This window comes from Drosophila albomicans, chromosome X, assembly GCF_009650485.2.
Source record: "Drosophila albomicans strain 15112-1751.03 chromosome X, ASM965048v2, whole genome shotgun sequence".
NCBI lineage: Eukaryota > Metazoa > Arthropoda > Insecta > Diptera > Drosophilidae > Drosophila > Drosophila albomicans.
The window spans coordinates 10,888,005-10,915,474 of NC_047627.2; the positions used below are offsets into that span (position 1 = coordinate 10,888,005).

At 38.1% G+C, this 27,470-nt stretch overlaps 2 protein-coding genes and 1 long non-coding RNA gene across 11 annotated transcripts in view; all 3 read right to left on the bottom strand.

Moving 5' to 3' along the window:
* Positions 1-1,416: 1,416 nt before the first annotated feature.
* On the bottom strand, positions 1,417-2,847 carry LOC127565298 (uncharacterized). Its single transcript, XR_007954663.1, has 2 exons — positions 2,315-2,847; positions 1,417-1,826 (listed from the first exon to the last, which is right to left on the bottom strand). It is a non-coding gene; the product is annotated as an uncharacterized LOC127565298 (long non-coding RNA).
* Positions 2,848-2,857: 10 nt separating this feature from the next.
* The window catches only part of LOC117575282 (inhibitory POU protein), a 40,464-nt gene continuing 15,851 nt past the window's right edge, over positions 2,858-27,470 (bottom strand). For 3 of the 9 annotated variants that reach the window (XM_052003203.1, XM_052003186.1, XM_052003192.1), the window contains 4 exons: positions 5,083-5,470; positions 4,038-4,269; positions 3,139-3,302; positions 2,858-3,081 (listed from right to left, as the gene is read on the bottom strand). In XM_052003203.1, the coding sequence (XP_051859163.1) occupies positions 3,020-3,081; positions 3,139-3,302; positions 4,038-4,269; positions 5,083-5,470 (846 nt within the window). In that variant the 3' untranslated portion in view covers positions 2,858-3,019. Of the gene's footprint in view, positions 3,303-4,037; positions 4,270-5,082; positions 5,471-27,470 lie in introns of all 9 variants that reach the window. The other 6 variants (XM_052003222.1, XM_034259452.2, XM_052003219.1 and 3 more) reach the window with 4 other exon arrangements.
* Positions 12,089-13,645, bottom strand: LOC117575314 (serine/threonine-protein phosphatase alpha-3 isoform). The gene has a single exon (XM_034259472.2). The coding sequence runs from the start codon at positions 13,231-13,233 to the stop codon at positions 12,325-12,327; it is 909 nt and encodes a 302-aa protein (XP_034115363.1). The 5' UTR covers positions 13,234-13,645; the 3' UTR covers positions 12,089-12,324.

Consider the following 27,470-nt stretch of genomic DNA (forward strand, 5'->3'; position numbering starts at 1 on the left):
ACATACTATCGATAGTTGCAATCGATAAGCATGGAGCGAGCTGGTTCAAAAATCCTGAGCTGGCATTGAAATTTATTCATTTTATTTCTCAAAGATCTTTCACGTATGCTGTACAAAATTAAAATGTTTGTTTTTTTGTTGTTGTTTGTTTTCGTTTTAATTTTTTTTTTTGCATTTTTTGTATATTTGAGTTTTAGCTTATTTAGCTGCATTTTATTTACTTATCGCCCGTTGCGCTTATCAATTGATTTTCATGCTACAATATTTTGTGTCTAGAAACTACTAAAATTAAATTTAAATGTAGTTATGAGCTTGATTTTTCTTCATTTTTTTTATCAATTATTTGCGTTTTGTGTTTTCTTTTTTTTTTTGCATTTACTCGTATTATTATAATTATTATTATGCGCTTGAAAAAAATTGTCTGGTTTGTTTATGCACTAATTTGTCGGCAATATAATTATATATATTTTTTTTTGGGTTTTTTGTATTCTTTTTTTTTGTTTTTTATTTGATACAAAACTATTTACTTTAAAATTATTATTGAATTTTGCGCATGTTTTCTTTTTTGCGATTTTTTATGGCTGCTACACATTCAAAATCATTCACACGCATCTGTATAGATAATCCATATATATATATGTATGTATCTATATATAGATTATATATATATATTTTTAATCATTTTGCATATGTACAAGTCTAGTTAGAACTATGAAATGTGCTAAATTAAAAAAAAAAAACAAAAAAAAATGTATATATAATATATTTATTAAAATTCTTTATAATTTAATATATATATTTATATGTAATATTATAGTTAGTTTTAGTTATTAATCAATTGGGGGTTGCTTTTCTTTTTGTGTGTGTGTTTTCGTTATTTTTTTTTTTTTTGGTTTTTTTATTGCATTCGCATTTGCATTTGCATTTTTTATGTTGTTTTCGTTAGTTTAGTTTGGCAACAGTTTAAATTCGTTGCAATTTCCTCAGTTGCTGCTAACATTTTTCGCATTAGTTTACTTATAATTAGGAAAAAAAATTACTCGCTTTAGCTTGTTGTTGTTCTTGTTTGTTGTTCTCCTGCTTGAGTGTGTGTGTGTGTGTGTGTGTGTGTATGTGAGTGTGTATGATGTGTATGTGTGCTAAGGTTAAGTATGTCGCTAACTGGATACAAAACATAAACAAAACTAAGCACTATAACGCACTGAAGGAAGCATCAAAACATTTCCTGCTGGGTGAGGTTCCTCTGGGATTGGATCCGGTTCGGGTTACTGATTCTGGTTCGGGAGCTGGTTCAGTTGGATCAGGCGGAGGGTTGGGCTAAACTTTTAACTATTGCATCTACTGAAGTTCTTCATTTTGTTGTTGTTGTTTTTTGTCTTTTGAAGCTACCAAAAACCGTTTTCATCGCTATAAATGTTGTTTTTTTTTGAGTTTTTTTTTTTAAGAGATCGCTGCGGTATTTACAATCGAATCAAACTCTAGAATATATTTACATATGCAGAGGCTAATATAACTCTCAAGTATCTGTTTGTTTTTGAGTGTGTATGTGTGTGTGTGTGTTTAGTTAGTTTACCCAGTTTAGCTTAGTTATAGTTTCTTTTCTTTTTTTTTTAAAGAGCGCAATTCTTATTATCGGATCACTTGAAGCAATTTCATGGAGTTTTTCTGGTCGCTTTTCTCTCTGTCTGTGTTGGTGTTGATGTGGCTCTGTGTGTGTGTGTGTTAATGTGTTTGTGAATCTACTCGGCTTTTTATGCCATTCGTTTTATTCGTCATTTTAAAGTGTTTTTTTCGTATGTTTTTTTTTTAATTTTTTATTTTAAAATCTGAAAAATAAAAAAAAGTGATTGCAAAATTGATGATTAGTATGGCACATCAAAGGACATTGGCAAATAACTTAAGTGTTAGGCTCAGAGATAGTTCAACGCTAGTAAATCCTCAGCGACAGGATCAAAATTGATCCCCGAAAGAGAACGAGAGATTTATTGCGAAATTCGTCTGTCTGTCTGTCTGTCTGTGCGTCCGTTGGTTCAAGCAGCTAAATCTCAGGGACTAGAACAGCTAGAGCTATGAAATTTTTCTTACTTACAGCTTATATACAGCTAAACTTGGTTTTCGAATTTTCATCACGCCCCTCACTGCCTACTGCCCCCTGTCCACTGATTCGAAATGAATAAATTGCAAGTGTTTAATGTGAAAGCTTTAGTGCATTACAATCGATGTAGTGTATTCATATTGTATTCGATTCTATCCTGCTGACTTGTAATTTTCACATATTTGCATTAATGTGTATTTTATTATTTTTGTTACCCACCTTTTTCTCCTATACAATTGAATAAATTATTGCATTTGATATGTTGGTCCATTGTTTCATTATTCGTTCCTAAAAAATTCTTGTAGTTCTTCTTCATGTTTTTTTTTTGTTTTTATCTTTTTTTTTTTTGTTTTTTGCTTATTTTTTTTTATATATGATTTTGTTATAGCTTTTATCATGTGTGTGTCTCGAGTGTCTGTGTGTGTGTCTGTGTGTGTGTGTGTGTAAGTGTAGTTGTGTTTGTGGGCTGCCCAGACTGTAAAATGAGAAGTAGAGTGAGATTGTTGTAGCTGTTGTTGATGTTGTTGCTGTGGTTGTTGTTGTTGTTGTTATTGTGGTTGTGGTTGTTGCCGGCCAAACATCATCCAATTGAATCGAATCCTAATGCTAATCCGAATCCCAATCCGAATCCGAATCGAATCACTAAAGATAATAGTCGCCCATAATGGGTAGAGAAGAAGTGGAAGAAGAAGAAGTAGAAGAAGAAGAAGAAGATGATGTTGAAGATGTTGCTGCTGTCGTTGTCGCTATCGCTATCGCTTCCGCTGCTGTTGCTGCTGCTGCTGATGATGTTGCTGCTGCCGCTGCTGTTGCTGCTGTTATAGTTGTAGTTGCTGTTGCCACCGCTGCTGCTGCTGTTGCTGCTGCTGTTGCTGCTGCTTCTGTTGCTGTTGCTGTCGCTGCCGCTGCCGTCATAAATGACTATCAGTATCCGAATCCCGCCGAACCGTGTCCAGTCATTGATGGTGTTACACTACTAACTATACCTAATTGTGTGGCTGTATTATTTGATTGTCAGTGTTGTTGTGCGGCAAATTTCATACGTTTTTGTTTTTGGCGTTGATTGCAGAACCAGACGCGTACCACGTTTTTCTTCAAATCCAGCTTTTCGGCTATGGCAGCGATTTTCTCACCCGACGGTCTCGGCTGGACGGCGAAATAGGCTTCCAGGGAACGCTTTTCAGGTGCCGCAATGGAAGTCCTTTTTCTTGAAAAAAGACTCGATATAGATTACTTTAGAAATGGGCCCTAACGTTGCGATGTTTTTGGTCTGTTCTGGTTTTGTACTGGTTGTGGTTCTAGTTCTGGTTCATGGTTCATGGTTCATGGTTCATGGTTTTTTGTTGGTGGGTTTCAGCCGGAGGACTAGAATTTCGCATTTGTCTATATATTCATACCCGCTACCCTTTCAGTAGAAGTACTTAAAAGCCAACAAGTTCGATCTTTGGGGTTACAAAATCTTTGCTACAAAATTAGGGGACAAATGAAAATAAGGATATTGCTAATTATTAATCATAATCACATTCATATGTCATATTCTGAAAATTTCATTACGATCGGATAATAAACTTAGATGTTGCTTCGCTGCGTTGATCACATTGATCATCATTTCGTTCTGTAGAAATGGGTAACGGGTATCTCACAGTCGAGCACACTCGACTTTTTGTTTTCTTACTTGGTTTTTTTTGTAAATTTCTTTTCTCTCTTTTGTTTTTTATTTATTTGCTATGTAGCCAAATTAACACTCTGCCAATTGACGGGTTGGAGTCGCTGTTGGAGAATTATGCAGGTTATGGGACTGGGATTGAGGTTTGTGGTGCTTTGGGGAGTCTGGGGGAAAGTTGGCAGCAGTCGTGGTTGGTATGGTTTGGTTGTTGGTTGGTTGGTTGGTTAGTTGGTTGGTTGGTTGTTGGATTACCGCTGTAATCAAAACACTTTCTACCTTTTCTTTTCGCCCGCCGGCAGCACGCTGGGCGCATCGGGATCCCGCCGCTTGTTTTTCGCCTGCGCCTCGGCCTCCTCCAGCCACGCCTGCAGAATGGGCTTCAGTGCGATCATGTTGTTGTGCGACAGCGTCAGGCTCTCGAATCTACAGATTGTGCTCTGCGACAGTGCACCGACGCCAGGTAACTTGAGATTGGCCAGGGCCTTGCCCACATCGGCTTGCGTGACACCTGCAAGAGGCGAAGTCGAATGTCAAATGATGGGCTATCCTTGGTAGTGCGATTCAATGGGAAAGATTGCAATCCTAAGATAATGCGTCAATGTATAATGCGATTCATTTTAATGCGAAACGACATAGATCATGGGAAGATTACGATCCTAATATGATGTGTCAATATATTTCTGTATGATGCAAAAGCAACTCTTTCTTAATAATGAAGATTATGCATTCCTTGACGACAGGAAATCGAGACATATGTATTTAGAATATGGTTTTATAATATTGAACTTGATTGAATGCTAAAACTAATTAGAAACTTGAAACTAGAGACACAAAAAAATTATGGTGAATTTATGAACTTAGAAATTTGAAAATAATCTTATGCGAAATCAAGAAATATAACATATGTTATATAATGACAATAATAATACAAAATCACAACGAATTAAGCTGACTGAATTTTCTAAAATATTAATAGTCATTTTAGTTGATATTTATAATAGCAATTTTATTATAATGCCTTGTGATTTTTATTATTTAAACTAAAATTAAAATTTGGAAATAATCGATAACAAAATAAATTAAACCTAATTGATAGTTCAAAGATATTTGATTTAAAATTCGAGGCGTCTTATAGTGAGTGTGACTTTTGTCAACAAAATGGATAGTTAAAGAATTTACTTTTGATTCATTCTGAATAAAAATTGAGCAAGGTAAAGTTAATGCTATGACTAAAATACATATTTATGAATTATTGGAATTAAATTGAAGATTGATTTCAGAGCTATTCTTCGATCTGTAATCTGTTAGATCAGATGCTTACCAAGCTTGATGCGACGCTGCTTGAAGCGTTCCGCAAACGCTTCCAGCTCTCGCGGATCGGTGTCGGTGTCGGGATGCAGGCCAGCGGCTGCGACAGCCGCCGTGATGACAGGATGATGTACCGCTGAATGCCCATGGTGCCCTGCATTAAATGCTTGGTAATCAGCACAGTGGTTGGGATGTGGTTGCTGCTGGTTGAACTGATATTTACCCGCCGTGTGGCCACTTAACGTGCCCGGATGGTGATGGCTCATCATGTGATTCATACTGTGATAGGAACCGTGCAGGTGTTGGTGTGTGGGCGTTAATGGCGATTCCGAGATGGGCGCTAACGTTGTCATCGAGCCCGTCGGATCTAGCATGTCCAGTTGATCCATTGAATGGTGCATCTGTATTTGTTTTGTTTTCGTTTTTGTTTTTGTTTTTTTTTGGTTTGGAGGGTAAAACACAGAAATGTGGTCAAGTACTTCTGGTGCAATACAATTAATGACGTTTTCAACACACACACAAGCTCAATAATATTACATCTTGGAATTAATTTGATTTTGTTTTTATGTTTTAACTAGTATACTTTATTCATTCATTTATTAAAAGCAACAAAAACAATATCTAATACGTATAAAAATATGAATAAAGCTTTTCTACTTAACTCTCACAATACCAAACGGCACATGAACGTTAGATGGCGCCACTTGTACTTATGCAAAATGGTTTCTGCATCGTTCCTACGATTGTGGAGATAGTGTACAATATATATAAAACTTAAAGACTCCAATTTCATATTTGTACTCAGTATTTTTTCTTCTTGTGCATAATTAACCAATGAATGCAGCAAAGTAAATCCACAGACTAGAAAATGCTATATATTAAATTCTTTTCATGACAATAATGAGGCAATAATTTCTCAAAATTGTCAACAAAAATAGATTGTCTTTTCTTAAATACAGTTTATGCTATGCTCTAATAATCATTAATTGAAATATTATAGATTTTACTGTATTTTGAGTTAAGTGATACCACACTGGATTTAATTTAAAGTTCTTTATTATTCATAGGTCGATTATTACTGAATCCACCTCAAAAAAATTTTAAATTAAAGCCATAAATTACTCGACATTGCTTCAAGGTTGCAATGTATTATTAATAATGCATAGGATACACAATGTTTGCTAATTAAATGTATTTTGCTATCATCATTTAGCTGTAGATCAGTGTTATGATTAACAGGTAAGAACGCTCAAGGCGAGAGATCTCGACTTCTTGATACCCTGGCTTTTGTAATCTTTTCATTTCTGATTGACAATATATGTAACTACTTCATTTTTATATATTTGATTGTGTTCATTTTCAATGATAAATTGTTCAAAAAATATCTTATTTTGATATATAGTATATTAAAATTGTTATAGGAGAATGCATGGTTTGCTAAATTTTACATCATTTCATTCGTAGTAATCGGCCCACTATTCATGCTGATCAATATTATATATAGAATAAAAGGTAGGTATAAAGAAAGTTATATAAATTTGAAGGCGACCATAATATATTACCGAACAATAGAAAACATAACATGACCGAAGTGAATTTAAATTCGTGTCACAAAACTTTGCAACTTTTAAATCGACTCGACTATTGATGCTGATCAAGAATATATATACAATAAAAGATACGTGTAAGGAAAGTTACAAAAATGTAAAGGTAACCATAGTAATACATCGCATATTATATAATACATCATGACCGAAGTGAATTTAAATTCAGCTGCACAAAGTTTTCAAAGCTTTAAATCGTCATCTCTATTGATGCTGATGAAGAATATATATCGCATATATATATATATATATAATACCAAAAAATAACAGAACATATCATGACCGAAGTGAACTTAAATTCAGTGGCAGTATCGTGTCAGAATTAATACGCATTATAGATTCAGATGAACTCGCAAGGTCGCATAAAACGCTGAATATGAATTATATAGATGAGCTCAACGAGTGCGATTATCGATACTATGTTATGTAGTGTAGCTTATGGCCCATTCAATTAAATGGCTTAGCCGAGATGCCTGAATAATTCAGTGTTTTATCATCTAACATAAAAATTGCATTTAAAGTTGAATATCAAAGTGAGTGGCGAGAAATGCGAATAACGAAGAACGAGCGATGAACGAGCGACAAACAATGTTCCTAATTAAAGTCCATTTTCCCAAGTTTGGGGCTGCATAAACCCTTTACTATGTATAAAGCACCAACAGCAACAGCAGCAGCAACAACAACAACAACAACAAAAGTCTTGAAACTTGAGCGAAACTCAAGTTGAGAAACTGGCGAAACTTTGGAAGCGACTTGATAACGGTGCCCCGAAAGAGGGAAGAGGGGGGTGAGTGGCAAGAAAGAGAAATGGAGAGAGAGATGGGAGGCCAAGCACTTGTTACGAAATCTTTTGTGTCATGTTGCTTTAATTGAACGAAAGACACACACACACACAGACATACAGACGCTTAGCTAGACATACATGTGTGAGTAGGCAACTTTGAAAGGGTCTTAGCTGCATGAGACACACACACACATACACATACACAGTCACATAACAAAAAGAGAGAGAGAGAGAGAGAGCGGCACATGGACACTCGCTTGGCACACAACTCTTTTGTCTATGCATCAAACATTTATAGAATTGTTCAATTATTAAAACAAATATGAATAGCAACTAAAAAGCAGCAGCAGAGTGGGGCCTGAGCGGTGGGTGGGGTGGAGGCAGCCATTGCTGCTTTGGCTCTCATGCTATTTGCCTCTCACTCTTGCGCTCGCAATGTCGCATGTCAGCATAGCACTGCTGCAAGCGCTCTCTCGCTCTCGCTCTCGCATTGAATTGTGTTCTTTGGCGTCCCTTCCTTCCCTCCCCCTCCCGCGAATCTACGCCTAAGCAGCGGCGGTCATTTGGCTTGTGTTGCTTTGTTAAGCATTTAAACTGATTACAGCTGAAAAGTATGCAACAACAACAACAACAACGAGGAGAAGAGAAGAAAACGCCAATAGCTAGGGCTGCCAACCTGCTTTTGACTTTGCTTGTGGGTGGGGCGCACTCATATTTATTTATCTTTTTGAATGTGCCGCAGCCCGAAAAACTAGCATATCTATGCGTATGACTGTGTGTGTGTGTGTGTGTGTGTGTGTGTGTGTGTATGTACAAAACATACCACGCCCCCTCATGCGACGACGACGACGCTTAGAAATGGACAGAAAACGTGGTCACATACACACATATATACATATACATATATATATATGTATATATGTATATAGATGTATGTATATACATCCATGCATAGATATGTACATATACAATATACATATTTATATGTATCGCATGGAAGTGTGTTTGTACGTGACTGAGCTGCAGCTTTGTGCTGCGTGCTGTGCCAATTATGTAAAACTCTAAAATGATAAGCAGGCGCATGGGGGAGGCCTACGAAAAACAATAAGACGTCGCCGTCGTCGTCGTCGCCGCAGTGTGTGACCAGCACACAGTACATAACAGAGAGCCAGCAAAAGGATGAGAGCAAGAGCGAGAGAGCGAGAGTGTGAGTGGAGAGTGGCGAGTGGAGAGTAGTGGAGGGGGGAAACATTTCGGTCTATAGTATAAAAACTACAAGAGGTGGCCACTGTCTGTGTGATGTTGTTGTTATTGTTGTTGTTGCTGCTGCTGCTGCTGTCGGAGCAAACACAATGGCAAACTCTTCAATTATAAACCAATCCCAAAATTAGTCTGACTGTTATTGGTTTGCACCCTTGGCGCTCTGGCTAGCTGCCTCTCGCTCGCACCCGCTACACGGCAGCCGGCTGCTGCTGTTGCTGTCTCTGTCGTGGACACTGCGCAACCACCCTGCGCCGAGAGAGCATGAGAGCAAGCTGCGTTTGGCCTGTGGCTCTTGGGTCTTTGGGACAGCAGCGTCCGGGCTGCGACTTCTGACTGCGGCTGTGACAGCAGCGACTGCTGCTGCTGCCGCTGTCGCTGTCGCTGCTGCTGCTGCATTGTGGTTGGCTGAGGCTTATGCAAAATTCATTTGGGCAGTGCCCACGAAAGCAGCCGATGCGGCATCGTTTGCTGTTTGCTTGTTTGCTCTATGCTGTTAACGTCAACGCCAACGTCGACTGCGACGCAGCGCAGCGCAGCAGCAAGAGCAGCTCCTTGTCGTTGAGGCCAGTGCGCTGGCCCATTTCATTAAGCGCATAATTTGTAATTAATAAAATTATACAACACAATAAATACAGGAGGCAAGACTTTGAGCGTTAGATGGCGCCACCGAAGCCCAGCAGAGCTAGAGCAGCAGCATCGACACGCCACCAACACACAACACAAAGGCGAACGAACAAAGAGCAAAGCTGCGATGCACAATGGTTGTGATGATGACAAACAAGCGACAATGGCCCCATCGTGTGCGCCAGAGCGAGATGGCATGCTTTTGCACGTGGGTGTGGCGTTTATCTCTCTGTCCGTCCAACTGCCCTACCCTATTTATGTGTCTCTGTGTGTTTGTGTGTGTGTGTGCGAAATGCATTATCAAAAAGGCAAATCAAATGCATTTTGGCAATGGCACAAAAAAAAAAGGACACAACAAATGCCTGACGGAGGCCTAAACGAAATGTGCTGCACTTCACATACACATGAGCACACGCGCTGTCGCTGCTGATGCTCTCTCACACTCTCTCTCGTTGACACGCTCTCCCACTCTCCCACTCCCCAGCTGCCCCCTCCAGAGCACTTTGCTCTGCTTGGGTTTGCGAGTTTCGTTCAGTCAGCCGCCATTTTGCTTTTGTTTTCAGCTTTGCATTTCGCAGTGTGTGTGTTTCGTTTTGGTTTTTTTTTTTTTTTTTTTTTTGTTGTATAGCACTTCTTCTTCTTGCTCGCGTCGCTTCATCATTTATTAAAAACTTTGCCAACATAATTTATTTATTTGCCAGTTTGTTGATAAACATGTGAATGTGTATCGCTCTTGCTCTAACTCACGGCCCCCTCGCGCCTCTACTCGCTCGCTCGCACGTTCACTCGACTCGTGTCGTCTGTCTGTCTGATTGTTTACGCGCAAATGACCTCATTACATATAATATAATTTGTTGTTGTCGCCCGCGTCGTTGTTTTTTTTCTTTTTTTTTGCTTATCTGTTCTTTTTTTCCCTGGTTTTATATTTGTTATTACTCGTTTTTGGCATAATAAAGCGTTTTTGGCGCCATTGCCGGCATTTTCATTTGCTTTTCCTTGCTCTCTATCTCTTGGTTTTTTATTATTATGTGCTTTTCGCATTTTTTGTACTCTTATTTTTATTTGTGCTAGTGTTTTTGTTTTTGTTTTGTTTTGTTTGGTTGCTTCGTCGTCTCGTGTTCGCTTTGTTGATGTGCATTAATTTTTTAGCATTTTGTTAATTTGTTATGGCGCCCGCCTCAGACAGACAAACAGACAGCTGATAATATCAGCTTGTCCTGCGACTGGGTCAGAGATGCTGCTACTGCTGTCATCTGTGGTAAGGCAAAATGCCAAAGCATTTCGCAATAATTGTATTTTACATAATATTTATAGTATATTTTTATACTAAAAAAAAAAGAGACCTATATTTATTAAGCTGAAATAATAGTATTTTACACTGTATATAGTATAGTTTTATACTAAACAATAAAGATACCTAATTTCAGTCAGATGAAATGCCTAAGCATTTCACAATAATTGAATTTAACATAGTATTTATAGTATATTTTTATACTAAATAGTAAAGAGATTTATTAAGTTGAAATACTAGTATTTTACACAGTATATAGTATATTTTTATACTAAATAATAATGAGACCTATTTCCAGCCAGATGAAATGCCTAAGCATTTCACAATAATTGTATTTTACATAGTATTTATAGTATATTTTTATACTAAATTATGAAGAGACCTATTTTTATTAAACTGAAATAATAGTATTTTACACAGTATATAGTATAGTTTTATACTACACAATGAAGAGACCTATTTCCAGCCCGATGAAATGCCTAAGAATTTCAAAATATTTGTATTTCACATAGTATTTATAGTATATTTTTATACTAAATTATGAAGAGACCTATATTTATTAAGCTGAAATGCCTAAACATTTTACATTTTACATAGTAGTTATACTATATTTTTATAGTACATAATAAAAAGACCTATTTTTAGTAAGGTCAAATGCCTAAACACTTTGCAATAATAGTATTTTGCAAAAATAGTATATGCCTAAACTGAATAATAAAGACAACAATTTTTTTAGTGTTTGAAGCGTTGAATATAATTTGTTTAAAGATTATTCATTAAGCCACCTCATATCAATATGATAGCGGGTTTAGCTTTTGGCCAAGAAAAAGGCTTAAACATTTTTTTTTAATAATAATTCAATATTTTTTTTTTCAATATTTATAGGCCGAATCGGTTTGCAAATTTAATGGATTCGATTAATGAGAAATACTGCCAATGTTTTGCAATAGAAAACTAAGCGTAAAAAGCAACGTTTATAGAATATCTACTACAAAAATAGATAGATTTAGTTTTCGTTGAATTATCTTTGAAATTATTCAATAGTTTATAATTTTAAAATATGCATAAGGTAATCTATTCTTTTTACCTGAAAATTTAGAGAATCCTATTTGATAAAAAGAGATGCTGACAATGTTGCCAAGTTTTTAACTAAAAATATATTTTGCATAAAAAAAATAAACTAAGCACGTGCGTACAGCGATAACTAGACAACAATCTTTGGATTATATGCTCGATTACTTAACTAAACTAGATACAACACACAAGCGAAAAGCGAAAAAAGCGCAACACTCATTTCCTGGCTTAAGCATAAACCCACTATTTGAATCAAACTATATTTTTTAAAATCTATTATTTGATGAATAAAATAAACATTTATGTTATATACCAAGTATCTTGAAAAGCTTTATGTTTCTATTATCTTCATTGTTCAATAAAAAGCGCTTGTCTGAAGTTGGTTTTAGCAAATGCATTTATCTCCTACAATCGATCATAGAAAAGCAAAGTTACAAGATTGCTTGACAAAAAAGAAAGGAGTCGTGTGATTTGTGTTGTGTAATTAATTTGTTGCAATTCTCTTGTTACGCTTGATGGGCGCTACAATTGTTGGAAAACAAAGTTGAACATTTTGCGGAGGCAGATGAAGATGAAGTTTATAATGGAATGGAATAGTGTAACAATGTAGCATGATTACTTCTTGCGCTTCTCAACGGGCTTCAGGATCTGGAATGAGCACATCAAGGTCTCATCGACGGACATCATGGCGCCGGCATTGTCGAACTCGCCGCAATAGTTGGGCGCCGAGAACAGTGTGACCAGCTGGCGTTTGGCAAAGAACTCATAACCATCCTCGACCACCTGATGGGCACGACAAATCAGATCCAGATCGTGCTTCTGCAGAAATTTCCCCACCACCTCGGCGCCAAAGGTGAAGCTAACGCCGCGATCATTCTCGCCCCAACCGATGGTGTCCTTGTCGGGATCGGACCACAGCAAATCACAGAGCAAGCCCTGATCGGGCACATCGGTGGGACGCATAATCCGTTTGATCTGCTCCATCGAGGTGAGATCGGGACTCAGGCCGCCGTGGCAGCAGAAGATCTTCTCGTCCACAATGGCAACAACGGGCAGACAGTTGAAGCAGTCGGTGAACGTCTTCCAGAGCTTGATGCTATACCGACGCTTGCACTCGTCATAGAAGCCATAGATGCGATTGATGCTGGCGCACTCGTGATTGCCGCGCAGCAAAAAGAAGTTCTCCGAATACTTGATCTTATAAGCGAGCAGCAGACAGATGGTCTCCAGCGATTGCTTGCCACGGTCCACATAGTCGCCCAGGAAGAGATAATTCGATTCCGGCGGATAGCCGCCGTATTCAAAGAGCCGCAACAGATCATAGTACTGGCCATGGATGTCGCCGCAAATCTTGAGCGGTGCCTCCAACTCAAGGAGTATTGGCTGGGCCAGAAATATCTCACGGGACTTGAGGCAAAGTCCGCGTATCTCCGACTCGTTCAGCTGGACATTCTTGCCCGGTCGGGCGGTGCGCACCTCGAGCAGACGGGCAATAATGCTGTCCAGGTTGAGCACCTCGGCCATCTCGGCTGTCGGCTTCTGGCCGGGCTTGCCGGTCTGCGTCTGTAGGGCAATCGTGTGGGACGCCGTCGGAGCGATCTTGAGCGGACCCACAATGCGAGACACGAACACGATAGGTGTCGCTTCTTCTGCTGCTTCTTCTGCTTCTTCTTCTTATGTTCTTTTCACTCTCTTCAAGCTCTGCTAATATATATTTATCTTCTCTTGTTGTTTTTCTTTTTCGCTATTTATCGTTGTGTTTAACCGGATCCGGAACCTGCTCTGCCAATCGCTGTCCGAACTGATTTCTTAGTTGTTTTTGAAAAAATTTAGAATTTATTTTCGGTTTTTTTTTTTTTTTTGGTTTTCGTTGTGGGGATCCAGACAAAAATTCCTTTCGATTGATTTTTGTATATACCCTTTTCTATCTGTTTTGTTCGTTACACACTGAATGAAAACTTACGCACAGTCGACTGTTGCTTTTATTGAGTTACTCACGAACTTTGAGTTAAATCTGAAGGCAATCTGATTAATATTGCTTTATATTTGTAAAAGATTTTCCGTTTTAATTCACATTTCGTTATTAAAATTCTTAACATATATTAACGTGTTGTATGTGGATAATCATTGGTGTATTTAAAAAAAAAATAAAGAAAAAAACTGACTGCAAATAGAATTTTCCTAAGAACTTCAATTAAAAGTGTAAGCACAAAAAGTACAAGCTTATGAAACTTGAATTTATTAAAATGCTCTTTGGCTACTTTGAGTTGGAAATGAGCTTATAGAGTCCTCATAATTCCCACCTGCAAACGCTGAGAAACCACTCAAGCTTTTCTTTGTATGCTATTTGAAATATTCTGCAAAACTTGAGAAAAGTTGTGTGTTGCCTTTAAGTCTGTTAATAAGTTGTGGAAGCTCATTATGTGGACTTCTGGTGGCTGTGGTGTGCTTTAGTTTTTGTCTAATTAGCTGCAATTTGTTAGCGAAAGTTGGTGGCAGGGTTGCACAGTTTTCAGGGCTGGGGGAGGCATTGAAAAATTGCAATGTAAACAGCAAGTTGAAGTGGCAATTTGTGAACCGAAATCAAATGCATCGTTGAAGGGGAATGATGGAGTGCGGGTCGGATGGACTAACTACACTCACACACACACTCTCACATATGCATCGAGCGACCCTCTTGCAGCCTAGTGTAGTGTAAAGCACCTGCACAAGAGACTTGGCAAACTTTGGTTGGGCCCCAAAGAACGCAAACAAAACATCGTTTATTTTGGGAAACAAAAGACCTCATTTTCCATTTGTTTAACCAGAGAGTAAGAGAGCGAGCGCGAGAGAGAGAGAGAGAGAGAGAGAGAAGAGCAACAATAACAATAAGGACAACAACAAGGAGCCACCTTATAAATTGATGGTTGGTCGCTCGCCTCGCCTCAGTGTTTGTTGAAATTAATTGGTGTTACACAAATGAGTAATTTTCAATGTACATAAATATTTGCACAAATTGCAATTTGCCAGCAATGCGCCCACAGGCCTATATGGGCTATACATACATACATACATACATACATATACATGTACATTTATGTATTGTGTCGGTAAGGTTGGGAAGGCTGGATGTTTGCTTGTTCTTTCGAGAGCTGTTTAAATACAATTTTTATTGTCAAGCGTTAATAATTTGAACAATGAATAATATGTACGGTAAGCATCTGTTATTATTCCAAACAAATCAAAACAAGTGCACTAGGGCGTCTAACTGGCTGGGCGGAGCAACCCTGCTCAGCGTTGTTCAGATGTTCAGCCTTGCGCTGCTTTTAGGTCGTACCACCTCATCCCTCGCTTGCCACAAATCTTCATAAATTGCAAGCGTGTGTGTGTGTGTGTGTGTGCGGGGCACGACAGTTGGGAATTGAGACAAAGTGCGAGAGGTGAGAGGCGAGAAGTGCTGGTTCATTTTGCCCCCCCCCCCCCCCCCCCCCCCCTTTCAAAAAGGGGTCGCCGTCAAATGGGAAAATGATACACTCTACTCTACTTTGCACTCGCCGAGCAAAGCAAAGAGGGGAGAGAGAGAGAGAGAGAGAGAGAGAGAGGGAGGAGAATGTCTGCTGCACACACAATCAAGAAACAACAAATTGCCACATAAATGTGGGGTGGTTTGCCACGTAATAGATTTTATTTTATTTTTATAACGCAACAGCGCAGCACAAAGAACGATGAACGAAGGACGAAGGACGAAGGAAGCAGGCGAACGGCGACGTATGTCGCACGCAGGACGTGTCTTTACTTACTTTTACTTTTTGTCTTTTACCTTTTGCTCGCGTCTCCGCCGTCAGCTAAATTTTCGCCAAAGGAATTCCCAGGACATTTGCAGCACACTGCAAAAACTCGCATCCTGCCAGCACAGAGTGGAGTGCACCTGCCCACAAGGACACAGGGTTCGATGTTGTGTGGACGGAAAGTGAAACTGCGGCAAATTCAAAACATGCTCGCAACTCATTTGAGAAGCGATTCCAATTATGAAACTCTCTCTATGCGGTGTCCATAAAAACGCTGACGTAAAGCTGTGACTTCAATTTTACATTCTTATGAGAGAGCAACAAAAGTTTATTAGAATGTCGAGAAAAGTTTAAATACGTAATTTGACTATTAATCAAGTATTTATAATAATTTTTATTATTGGATAAAGAGGAAAGAATTATTGCGAAATGTTGTATCTAATACACTTCTTAGTTTTCAACTCCTCCATCGGCTCAACTTATTATGAGTTCTAGACTTTTTTTCTTTAAATAGAGGCTTGTTTAGTATTCCAGCTAAAAACTGCTTCATTGCTCTTGTACAAAGTTTTTAAAAAACATTCATTGATTGTATATAATTTTGGAAAGAGTGGAAAATAATAATTTGATTCCTGAAAACTTTTTTCCGATCAGGTAAAAAACTTAGTTACTCACGATATAATTTTATATGGCAAAACTGTAGGCTACGAATTTTAATTGACTTTGTTGACAATTTTATATATTTCGTATATTTCCAATGAAGTAGTATATCAATATACCAAATATAGCCTTTGGTATATCTTGGCAGCCTTGGTATATTAATTTGATGTATTTCAACGCTTATACCAGACTTCTTTGGTATTATGGAATATGGGTTGCAGCTATTTCAAAACTAGATTGCAGCTTTCTTACTTGTTTCTATAAGAAACTCTGTTTAATCGACACTGAAAAATTCTAGTTTGACATTTATTTTTTTAGATCTGAACCCAAATAATGTGAGAGAAATCAAATAATTTTTTGAAAACTAATATTTCTATAATTTGTTAACCTTCACCTTAATCATTAAAAGTTTTAAGATGCAGATAAATGTGACTAATCAAAAATGTACCAAGCTTGATTATTGAAAACTGCTTTTCAAAATAACAGTCTATCATAATTTGAGCAATTAATCGCATATTTTGTATTGGTAAAATTGCAACGAAATTAGTTCCTAATCAGAGATCATAAACAAAGGGCAAAAGTTGCGAGCGGAGTCGTAAAGTAGCTCAAACAGTCAACAATATATTTTAGTGCAGTAAGCAATAGGGCGGGGGAAGAGGCGTGGGGAAGGAGGATGCCATGACTCATGAGGTCGTCTGTGCGGAGTTTGCTCAAGTTTCAGGGTTAACATATTGTTGCTGGCTCATCGTGCGTGGACTTCCGACTGCAGCAACAACAGTAGGAGGAGTAAAAGCAACAGCTCCCCCCTGCACCACCCTCAACACCACCTGCTGCTGCTGCTGCTGCTACTGCAACAACAGCCTCAGGTCCCCTTTGCCCCTTGCCACGTCTCGAGTCGAGACTCGCTGCGTATTTTTGTTTTCTTTTTTTTGCTTTTTTTATTTTCAATGTAGCTCGTAATTTTTTACACATTGCGGTCCCAGCTTAACTGTGCTACCGGCTGTTTTTCTTGCTCTACTGGGAGACATATCAATATAACCGTGTCCCACACACACACACACACACACACACACACACACACAGTCGCACACACGCACTGCGAACAAGTGTAATCGTAGTGCTCGACAGGTGGCGAGGGTGAAGAGGAGTTTGCGGGGTGCTACCGGCAATCACACGGCTCTGGGCATTGCGAGGTAAACGGAGGGTGAGGCAGCGACCCTTGCGCTGCTCTCAAGTCCTCTGTGCAATAAAAACGACTACAGCGAGAGTCAGGAAAAAAAAATCGAAAAAAAAAACGAAAATAAAAGACACAGCGGCAAGGACGACGAGGACGACGAGGACGACGAGGACACGGGGGACCACAACACGACCCAGTAATAGAAAATACTATTCATGTACTATCCGGTGCGGATTTGATACAGGACGTCAGGACGTCAGGACAGGTCTTGTAGGCCATGCCGAGTGGGGTTGCTTGCACAGGTTTTTCGGGCGACATTAATATGTAGATGCATTAAGTACATTATCCGGGGTTACAACCTCGCAACAAGGATGACGACAGCAAGAGACGAAGAGAGGAGAGACGAAGCAGCCGAGTAGCCTTCGTGACCCATGCCTCGTGTCTCATGTCTCATGGCTCATGCCTGATGCCTCGTGCCCTGCTCTGAGTACCGGCAAACAAGGTAAACGCCGGAGTGTGCCAGAGTGCGGTGCGACACTGGGACGAGATCTATTAAAATGGTAGTGAAATTTATGCGACAACATCGCATTGTATGAGTAGATTCATTGAGTAAAATCAGAATGAACATACATAATAATTAAGTATATTAAAAAAAAAATGTTAATTAAGTAGAGCAAGCAATTTAATAGTTTATAAGAAGCAAAGCTTTCATTAAACAAATGTAACAATAATATTAAATTAAGATTTTCCATAAAATTTAATAACTAACAATAGTATTTAATTTGACACCAAACTTAAAAGCATCATTTTAATAACATAAACAAACAAAATTTAAAGTACATAAATGGTGCAATAATTTTAATTTATTATAAAAATTCATTTAACATTATTCAAACTAATAATCGAACAGTTACCAAAACTATTAGTTTTGTAATACACATAAAATAGTCATATAAGGTAACTTATAAAACTCTTTTAAATTATATTAAATTTGCCAACCCAACTAAAATTACAAAAGGAATTAAAATAAGGTTAAAAATAATAATCGATTGAATAAGAAAAAACATGTTGTTTGCAGTAACGTATAATAATAGACACAAATATAAAATTACAAAACATATTTTAATAAGAATTAAAGTAAAATCACTTATATTATGAACAAAATTAAAATAAATGAAAAAGAAATACAATTTACCAATAATAAAAAGTAAATAAGGACAGAAGGTAATAAATCGGAAACGGATGTTGAATTCAATACTGTGATGTTTTAGGATCCACAAACCTAAAAACAAAATAAAGACAAAAAATATAAAAAAATGCAAAATAAATTAGTTCAAGTCGTGTTATTTCCTATAATATTATTATTATCATTATATTTATAGATAAAATATTATGTTTGTGTTCTTTTGTAAGCAAATTCCATAGTTTGAGAATAATTTGTACAAGATGTTTTGTCGCTCTGGTGCCACTGTGCAAGGGTTCGCACAATTTGCGAGTGTCGATCTCGCTCGCACTCGACAAAGGGGCGCAAAATATTATGATTTATTTTTATTACAGCGGGTAAAGTGGTCTTTACAAGCATCAAACAGAGGCGTAAGAGGCTTCCTGCCTGCTTCCTGCTGCCTGCTGCCTCAGTGCCTTGCCTTGCCACCCCTCTCCACGTAGCTGCCAGCTCATTGCCTCAACTCAGTCTCGTCATGAACTCGTGGCATGAACTCCCATTCAGTTGCCCACAAGTGCGCCGAGCAAAAAGGCAGTTAGTTGGTTAGGCAAAAGGTACGCGATGTGAATTTGGATTTGTGCAGGATGGAGAATATGGATAGAGGAGGAAAGTGGTGCGGGGGCGACTCGTCAGGTGCGGCACTGAGCCGGAGACGGGGGCGGGGCAAAAAGTTGTTAAATGGACGGGTGGATTTGCACTTGCCGCGCTGACTGTTATCTTCATTTTTGCTTTCAGTTATATTGCCTGCGAATTCCTGTGGGAGTTCTCTTAGCCCGCCAGCAGTTGAGTCCCCAGCTAAAACAAATTGTATACCCGGCAAATGGGCATAAAAAACAAGCGGATCAACCATCAACCATGAAGAGGGCGAGAAACAGAGAAGCAAAGTAAGAACAATGGCAAATCGAAAAAGAGTGTTTGCAGCATTGACCATTGAAATTGCATTAATGCTACGCTTGTCTCGTAAGCACAAACGTATTCATATCACCGACAGCAACAGAGAGAGAGAGAGAGAGAAAGAGTGGAGGAGAGAGAGGGCATAAGACACCCCTCTGATAATGGAAATCTCCGTATAATCCTCGGGAATTGAAAAGATGGGCGGGATAAACTAGTTATGGCCATTAATACGATCAATTTGATGCTCACTTCGCTGAAAGTAAATAACAATCTTATTGAAAATGTTCAAAACATATTTGCCAACAACAACAACAACAACAGCAGCAGAATGAAAAAAACAAACCCGAACACAACCCTCTGCTCGCTCCCTTGCTCACTGGGCATATGCCTAATGGTGTTTGTTACCCGCCTTTTTGGTCGAGTATCTGTAACTGATAATTGCAAAGTTGTTGCCAGTTTTTCGAGCTATCCTCATTGCCCATTTACCATTTCCCATTTCCCATTCCCCATTTCCCATTCCGCGTTTTCCATCTACCATTTGCCCTATGCATTAAGTTTTACATATGCTCGGTTTTTCCAGAGGGTTCTCTTCCGCTCAGAGAGAGATCTGTGTCCGTTCTGGGGGTCAACTGATGCGTTGATGTGCATTTTAAGCAGGTTAACCTGTTAAGTGTCATCACAACAAAAAGGGTATGACTGATACCCCTCTCCATCCTGAAAGTCTCTTGACAGGTGGATGTATGAACAGCTCAACACATGGCTAGATTAGATTTGCGAGCCAAAATAACACTGAGTGCCACCCATGGCTTTGAAGTCATTTCAAAGTCAATCAAATCACGTCATGTGTCTCCCATCATATGTTCATACTCTAAGAATCTGTCGTCTTAGTAGCATCTTAAGCATTTAAATATATTATTATAAGCTCTATTATAATCATAATATCATATAACAAAAAAAAAACATAATTATTATCATCAGTACAAGTTTCTTTTACTTAAGTATGCTCAAAATCCTTATCAGATTCGTTTAGTCACAAAGCTTTCTAGCTTCATTAATGTGATTAACAGAGTTATGGTAATCGACAGCTGAGAGAGAGTTAAACTAAAGAGGGAAGCTGTAAAATAATTGTAAGAAATTAAAAACAAAAATTCAGGGATTCAACTATTAATGAATTAATCTTTTGGTCAAATAATAAGGTTTATATTTAAACAAAGTTAAAGTAAGTTGGAATTGAAATATTTGCGATAGGTTACAACTTTTTGATTCGATTGACAATTGCTTAAAACCAATTGAAACAACCTGTCAAATAACTAAGCAAAATTCTCATAATTTGCCAACGACTCTTAAAAGCATTTCTCAATTCGCATTTCGCGATGTTCTGTGTCACTTTTTGCGCAGTGGCATTCGGTAATCGGTAATTGGGGGCCCCATTGAAGGTATTTGGATATTTAAGTAGCAAAAGTTGTAGACAATTGTAAGCTGCAATTTGGGGCAATCATGGCTTAAACGCGCACTCAAAGTTGTATGAGCTTAAATCGACTTTTGGCCGTTGACATCGAATCGTCGAATCGAATTACGCTTAAATGCACTTTGCATGCCGTTGAAAAATAGATGAACCCGGTGGGAGGTGCAACAAAAAGTGCAATTTAAAGTCGTGTCGAGTTGTGTCTCGACATTTCTTCACCTGTAATTGTGAAACTAATTTTAAACGCTGAGCTATCATGGCGTATACGCGATACCGTTGACAGTATTGACATATGCCATGGACATAAAGAAAGAAAGAAAGAAAGAACCGAAACCGCTCGGAACCTGCGACCCACCCACAAAAAAATGGTCAAAACGTCCTCGCTGTGTGTTGTTTTGTTAGCCTGTCCAGCGTCTTCGTCCTCTTCTTGCAACAAACAACAGACAACGCACACAGACGCAGTTAAATAATTGATGAGCAAAAGAAAACTAAATAAATAAATGAATCAACGAAACTAAACCGAAAGCGACGCAACACCGACAGAATCCCCTAAATTGAACTGAGCTCAACTGCCACAGGACGCAGGACACGGGACACGGGACACAGGACACAGGACATGGGATTCCAGGACACAATACAGCGCAACGGGATGAGATGGACGAGAGCGGGACGTAATTGTCACTGGATGACACAAAGCTTTCTTCAGTCGCATTGCACAGCGTCTGAGAAAGAAATAAGTATCTTGTTCAATATACTACACACTATATTTTAAGTGAGAGGTGCGAGTGTGGGAAGCAGAGAGAGAAAGGGAGAGAGAGAGTGAGTTGCTGTCAAACTTTCAGCATGCGAACTCAAAGAACAATAAAAAGAAAAGAATTTGCAATGCGGAAGGTTCGCAAGGCAAATACCCTATAATCAGCTGATAATTTCATAATGATTAGCTGCAATTAATATGATAATATTGTAATACTTGTAAGCTTAAAATATCCTCCGACTTAATAATACAATTATTTCATATCCTTCCCTCTCATCACACTCAATTATTCCGCAAAATGATTTATCAAAATATTTAAAGCTGAATTGTGAATTACTTTTCTAGTCCGTTCGATTATAGAACTACAATTTTATGTAGCCCATACTTTTCTAGGGTAGATAACACTGAGTGTGGCCACTAAATAAAGTTAATGCATTATTAATGATCAAATTGTTGTGTGTGTGTGTTTGTGTTTTGTTGTTTTTGTACTTCTTGTTTGTGCCCATCATTTTGTTATGGTGCCATATTAAATATGGTTACATATTTAATAGTGTTAATCTAGTGGTGATAAATATACTGACAATCGATAAATGTATGTGTGGCGGTCAATCGATTAATTATGCAAGTGTACAAAGCGGTTACAAACGCTAAAGAGCGTCCATCAACGATTGACAACGAAAGGGAAAGGGAAAGGGAGAACTAAAGACAATCAAGTACTTGAAAGACAAAGAAAACAATTCAAAAGTATGCCTGCTATATAGTACTTTGATCTCGCAAGTATCGGACTATGATAAGGCGTTGCTATATCTGCCATACTGAGCGATGTAGACTTGAACAGCGATTCAGTTGGAAAGCAGCTAAATCAGTTAACAAGAAGTTCTTTTTGGAATATTGGAATTATATGAGCACCAATTGCAGATGGCTGCGAATTCAATGTCGATAGTATTCCTATTCTTTTTTTTTGTGTGTGTGTGTGTGGTCTGGCATGGCAAATATTTGTTGTGGAGGGGGGATGGGGCAGGAGGGAACTAACTAAGCAATCCACCCTGGCTGACTAAGTGGAATTTGATTGCGTGTGGAGTGGCAATGTTAAGTTAACGATATTTACTAAATAATACGAGTTTGCTACTATGTTGTGCAGCTCGCTTCAGTTTGTTTTGGGTTTTCCTTCAAATTTGTTCCTTTTTTTTAGGGAGCAGAACAAGGAAAAAGGGAGAAAGGGAGAAGGGGAGCGGGGTGCGGTCACGACAGGAAAAATCAAACAGGTGCACTAAATGAATTTCAATATGATAAACCACTTGTGGTTGCCGCAACGAGTGCGAGTATGAGTATGGGTATGAATGCGAGTGTGAGTGTGAGTGTATGAATGGGGAGTTACTTTCAGGTGCTTTGCGCGGGGTGGTTGCGTGTGTTTGTGCTTGTTTGTTTGTTTGTGTGTGTGTGTGTGTGGAAAATGATTTGAGGGAAATTGAGCCATATGTTGCGAATACTAATGGATACGCCGAGCAGGTCTCTGGTCGCTCGCTCTCGACTCTCGACTCTCTTCTGGGCGGGCACTACCGGAAATATGAAAGTGTAATTTAAATTGAATTAAGTGTACTTTTTCGGTTAGCATGCTACATGCTTCGTCTACGCTTCCAGGGGCTGCTACACAGAGCGAAAATCAAGACAAGTTTTAGTTAGCTAGAAAATATGATTGCTTCGACCAAGTCTTTAACGATATTTTCATTCATTCTGATAATCCACGAATTGGTGGAATGCTACTTAAAAATTCAAATATTTCTTGACTATAAGTCTATGTGGACTAGCAAGTAATATATAATAATGTAATGGCTTATTAAGTTTAGAATTGTTTTAAATATGAACTTAATTAATTATTTACTATTTTACAAAAATAGTTTTTGTAAATTAGAGCGATAGAGATTTCATTGCTTCTAAGATTCTTGGGCAATGAATTATAGTTGTAGAGAGAATTAATAAAAATTGAAAATAACCATTATTATGTAGTCTATAACGGTCCTAACATTAATATTTTGTTGATTATTTGAGTTACTCGCAATTGCACCCCATTTTTTGTAGCTGTGTATAAGCTGTCCGCTTGCGGCGACCTTCTAGCTGGTACCGCAATGCGCTGCTGGCAAAAAGAGGGCCGAAGCTGAAGCTGGGTACAAAATCTGTGATAAATGCCTGCAAAGTGGCCATCCACTCCACTCCCCTCCACTTCTTTTTGCCTTCCCTCGGCCAGCTCATTAAATAGCCGCTTGCGCATTTGCACAGTTGGAAAAATTGATAATATTGTGTTTATGTAGTTGTTGTTGTTGTTGCTGCTGCTGCTACTGTTTGTAATTGTTACAAATCCCTCCCCATTTGGCATTCGAGTTTTATGATGGATATGATTATTTTAATTAGCATTATATTTGCTCGTACACATTTACCCTTTACGAACACTCATAATTGGCTTTTCATATGCTCGCAAAACTTGCTCATTGCGTGCCAAGGCAAGGCAAGGTAAGGGAACGCAGAGGCGAAAGGGGAGACAGCAGTCAGAAGCCAGAAGACCGACAGATATCAAACCGGGGGGCTGTACCATAAATTACTTTAATTTAATGAGTTTTGTAATGTTGTTGCAACTGTTTCTCTCTCTCTCTCTCTCTCTCTCTGTGTGTGTGTGTGCGTGTGGCAAGGGGCAGATGGAGTTTATGGCATGCTCGTAACGCTTATGACACATGTTACCCGAATTGATAGACAGCAGACATCAAATCAAGTGGCAAATTCTAAAGTACACTTTTGGAACAGTACAGACAGGTGTAAAGCCTTTCCCTTCCCCCTCTTTCCTCTTTCCTCTTCCCCCTTCACCCTTCTTCTGCCTATAAAAACCCGATAGGAATGTTGTGGTTACATTTACGATTCGAAACTGGTTGAATTTGACAAAGGTCTATGATAATTATTAATATAGTTAATGCGATACCGGCACACAGACAATTTTTAGGGGAAGTCGGAAAGGTTTGCGCATATTGTGTAGTTGACTTTGATTTGCTTAAGTAATGCGAGTAGAGTTGTCAAGTGGCTAAAAGATAATATAATATCTTCGACTGCTGGATTGCATAAATAATTGAAAAACTTGAGGGAATTAAGCAACCGATGCCTAAATTTAAGTAAAAGCGATAGGATATCTTGAAATTGTTAAGTGCGATAATAATACTTATAATATAATTTAATTTGTATATGTATAGTATGTTAAATATTATAATGCTAATTTAATAAATGAGCTTCATAAATTGAACTTTTCATTTCACATTTTATTCACATACATTAAACTAACCAAAAATGAAGAAAATATAAAAGATTCCTACAATGATGTTGGCAGATGTCCTTAGAAAAATGTACGCAATATATTATATGTTTGCCATTAGCCAGATTCTTATCTACTCTCCTAACAAAATAAGACGTACAAAACGAGTTATCCACATATCGTACACCTTATAATTAATTTCTGTATTTAAGACAAAAGTTTGTTTTCCAAATCAGTTACAGAAAACAGCAAAATACGAACTGAAACTGAAATACATAAATGTTGCTATTTTGCACATAAATAAAATTTTCTTTAACTCTATCGACTAGTCGAGTAGTTTACTGTCAACATGGAAACAAATAGTAAAGTGTATGAATAGAAAGATCATTGCAATATAATTGCAAACTGAGCTTTTCTAAGCATAGCAATTTTTCAATAGGGAAAACGAAGACTTTCGGCATGGCAGCAAATCAAATTGATTCAGAGTCCGAGGCCAAGCTGGCATGGATGGAACGGAATACCAATAGGGATAGCGATGGCGATAGCACGGATCTCGCCTTCGAGCTCTTCGAGCGCCATTGGCGTCACTGTCTGGCCAACTTTGAAAGGCGGCGTTTGCGATACGCTGCCATCAGCTGTGGCCATGAGGAGCTGCTCTATGGCATGGACGTGGGATTCCTGGCGGATCAGTTCATAGAGAACAACATTGAGTTAGGCAGTTCGGTATTGAATGGCTTGAAAGGTACAGGAGTAACTGAGGGCTGAAGGAACTTTTCCATCACGAACAGAGGACAGCTGCAATCGAATAGGTCATTCTCACTACAGAAAACGGAAAAAGAGGAACAACTAGAACTAAACCAAATACAAAGTACCAAAACAAAAGCACAGCACAGCAAAAGCAACCACAAACTAAATAGTAAATACTAAATTTTTGAGAAATTGTCAAAGTTGCCTACCAAAACCGCAGAAAGCCTAAATATTTGACGTGAGACAGCACATCAGGTGTCCACGTAGAATATATTAGGAATAACCAAATAAAGAAATTAACAAGTTATGGGCAAAAATTGTTGAAATGTGCATTGACCACACATGTCAATGCTCCCACCAAAAAGGGAACAGCTCTCCATGTCTCCATGTCTCCATGTCCAATCCACGTGTCAATCTTGAAAGTGTTCAACTTGCTGAGCTCGAATTAGCCTCGTTGACCTTGTGTGCACTTTTCCACTGAGAAACTATCACATGCTGTTCCGTGTTTCACTTGAAATTATTGGTGGATGTTTAGAACACGTCTTGAAGTTTAATATTAGTCAACTATTTAACTGTATTCAACTGTTTGTGATTAATATGATACTAGTAATGAGCGCTTTCATCGTACTGTTCTCAATAAGTTTGTCCTTTCATTTTGGATAAGTGAACTAGATAGTTCTTTCGTTCATGTTCCCAATATTTTTCATCATTTTATATATATGTATATGTAATAGTATAAGAATTATATATGGATAATATGAACAAGAACTAACTAAGGATCAAAAGTGAAGAACTGAACAAAGCAGACCGATGATGAATGTGTAATTTTCGTTGGTTCGCTCATTAATTCCTAATACCTGGCTGAGAAATACCCGGCAATTAAAAAGAATTAAAAAAAAAAATTATTGTCAATGAATTTTTTCTATCTGATGTATTGAAATTTTGAATAGTAGACAGACGAAAAATCATTAACTGCTTTATCGAAGTAGCTCTCGTTGAATAATTAATGCTCAAGCTCTGAAACGAAACCAAAAATTTAAGGCACTTGCTTTTAAAATCGACAAATCATTGATTATTTTATGAGCGGAAGAAATAGTTGCTAAAAAAGTTGAATTAAATTATGCTAATTAGAAACAAACGCAATGTTATTTGAATTCCTATACGTTGAATTCCTGTGAATATTACAATAAGAACGTCTGTTGTAAAGACGATAAAACATGATCCCTAAAGTCTGGATCTGCCGTTGTATTCTCTATTTCCGAACTTAACGTTAATACTAGAATCTCTGTCTATGAAAATATGAACGGAATCCCTCATTTAACAAATACGGATGGTTATTCAAAAAATCACTACTTATAGTTATTTCGAAATACATTGAAATCATATTCAATAATTTGATTAACACTATGGCTTTTTGGTCGCTTCCAAGAGTCGTTTTCAATAACCGTGAGAGCAGACATCAAATTTTGATTAAGCCAAAACAGTTTTTATTGCTCTAACAAGGGAACAAGTAGAGGATGGAAAAGGGAAAGGGAAAGGGGAAGGGAAGACGAGACAGTGATGCACAACTCCCTCGATAGCTTATTGTAATGCTAAGTGTAGAAGGTTGTTGCACCTGAGACCAAAAGCGTAACTCGAACTCAAACTCAAACTCGAACTCGAGCCCGAACTTGAAATGGGGTAAACGTTGAGCGTTGAGCGCTGAGCTCTTTCTTTGTGAAGTGTTTGCTAAAAATTAAAGGCTGCACGCGTCGAAGAATCGGAGCGGGAAAAATGAGTATTGAGC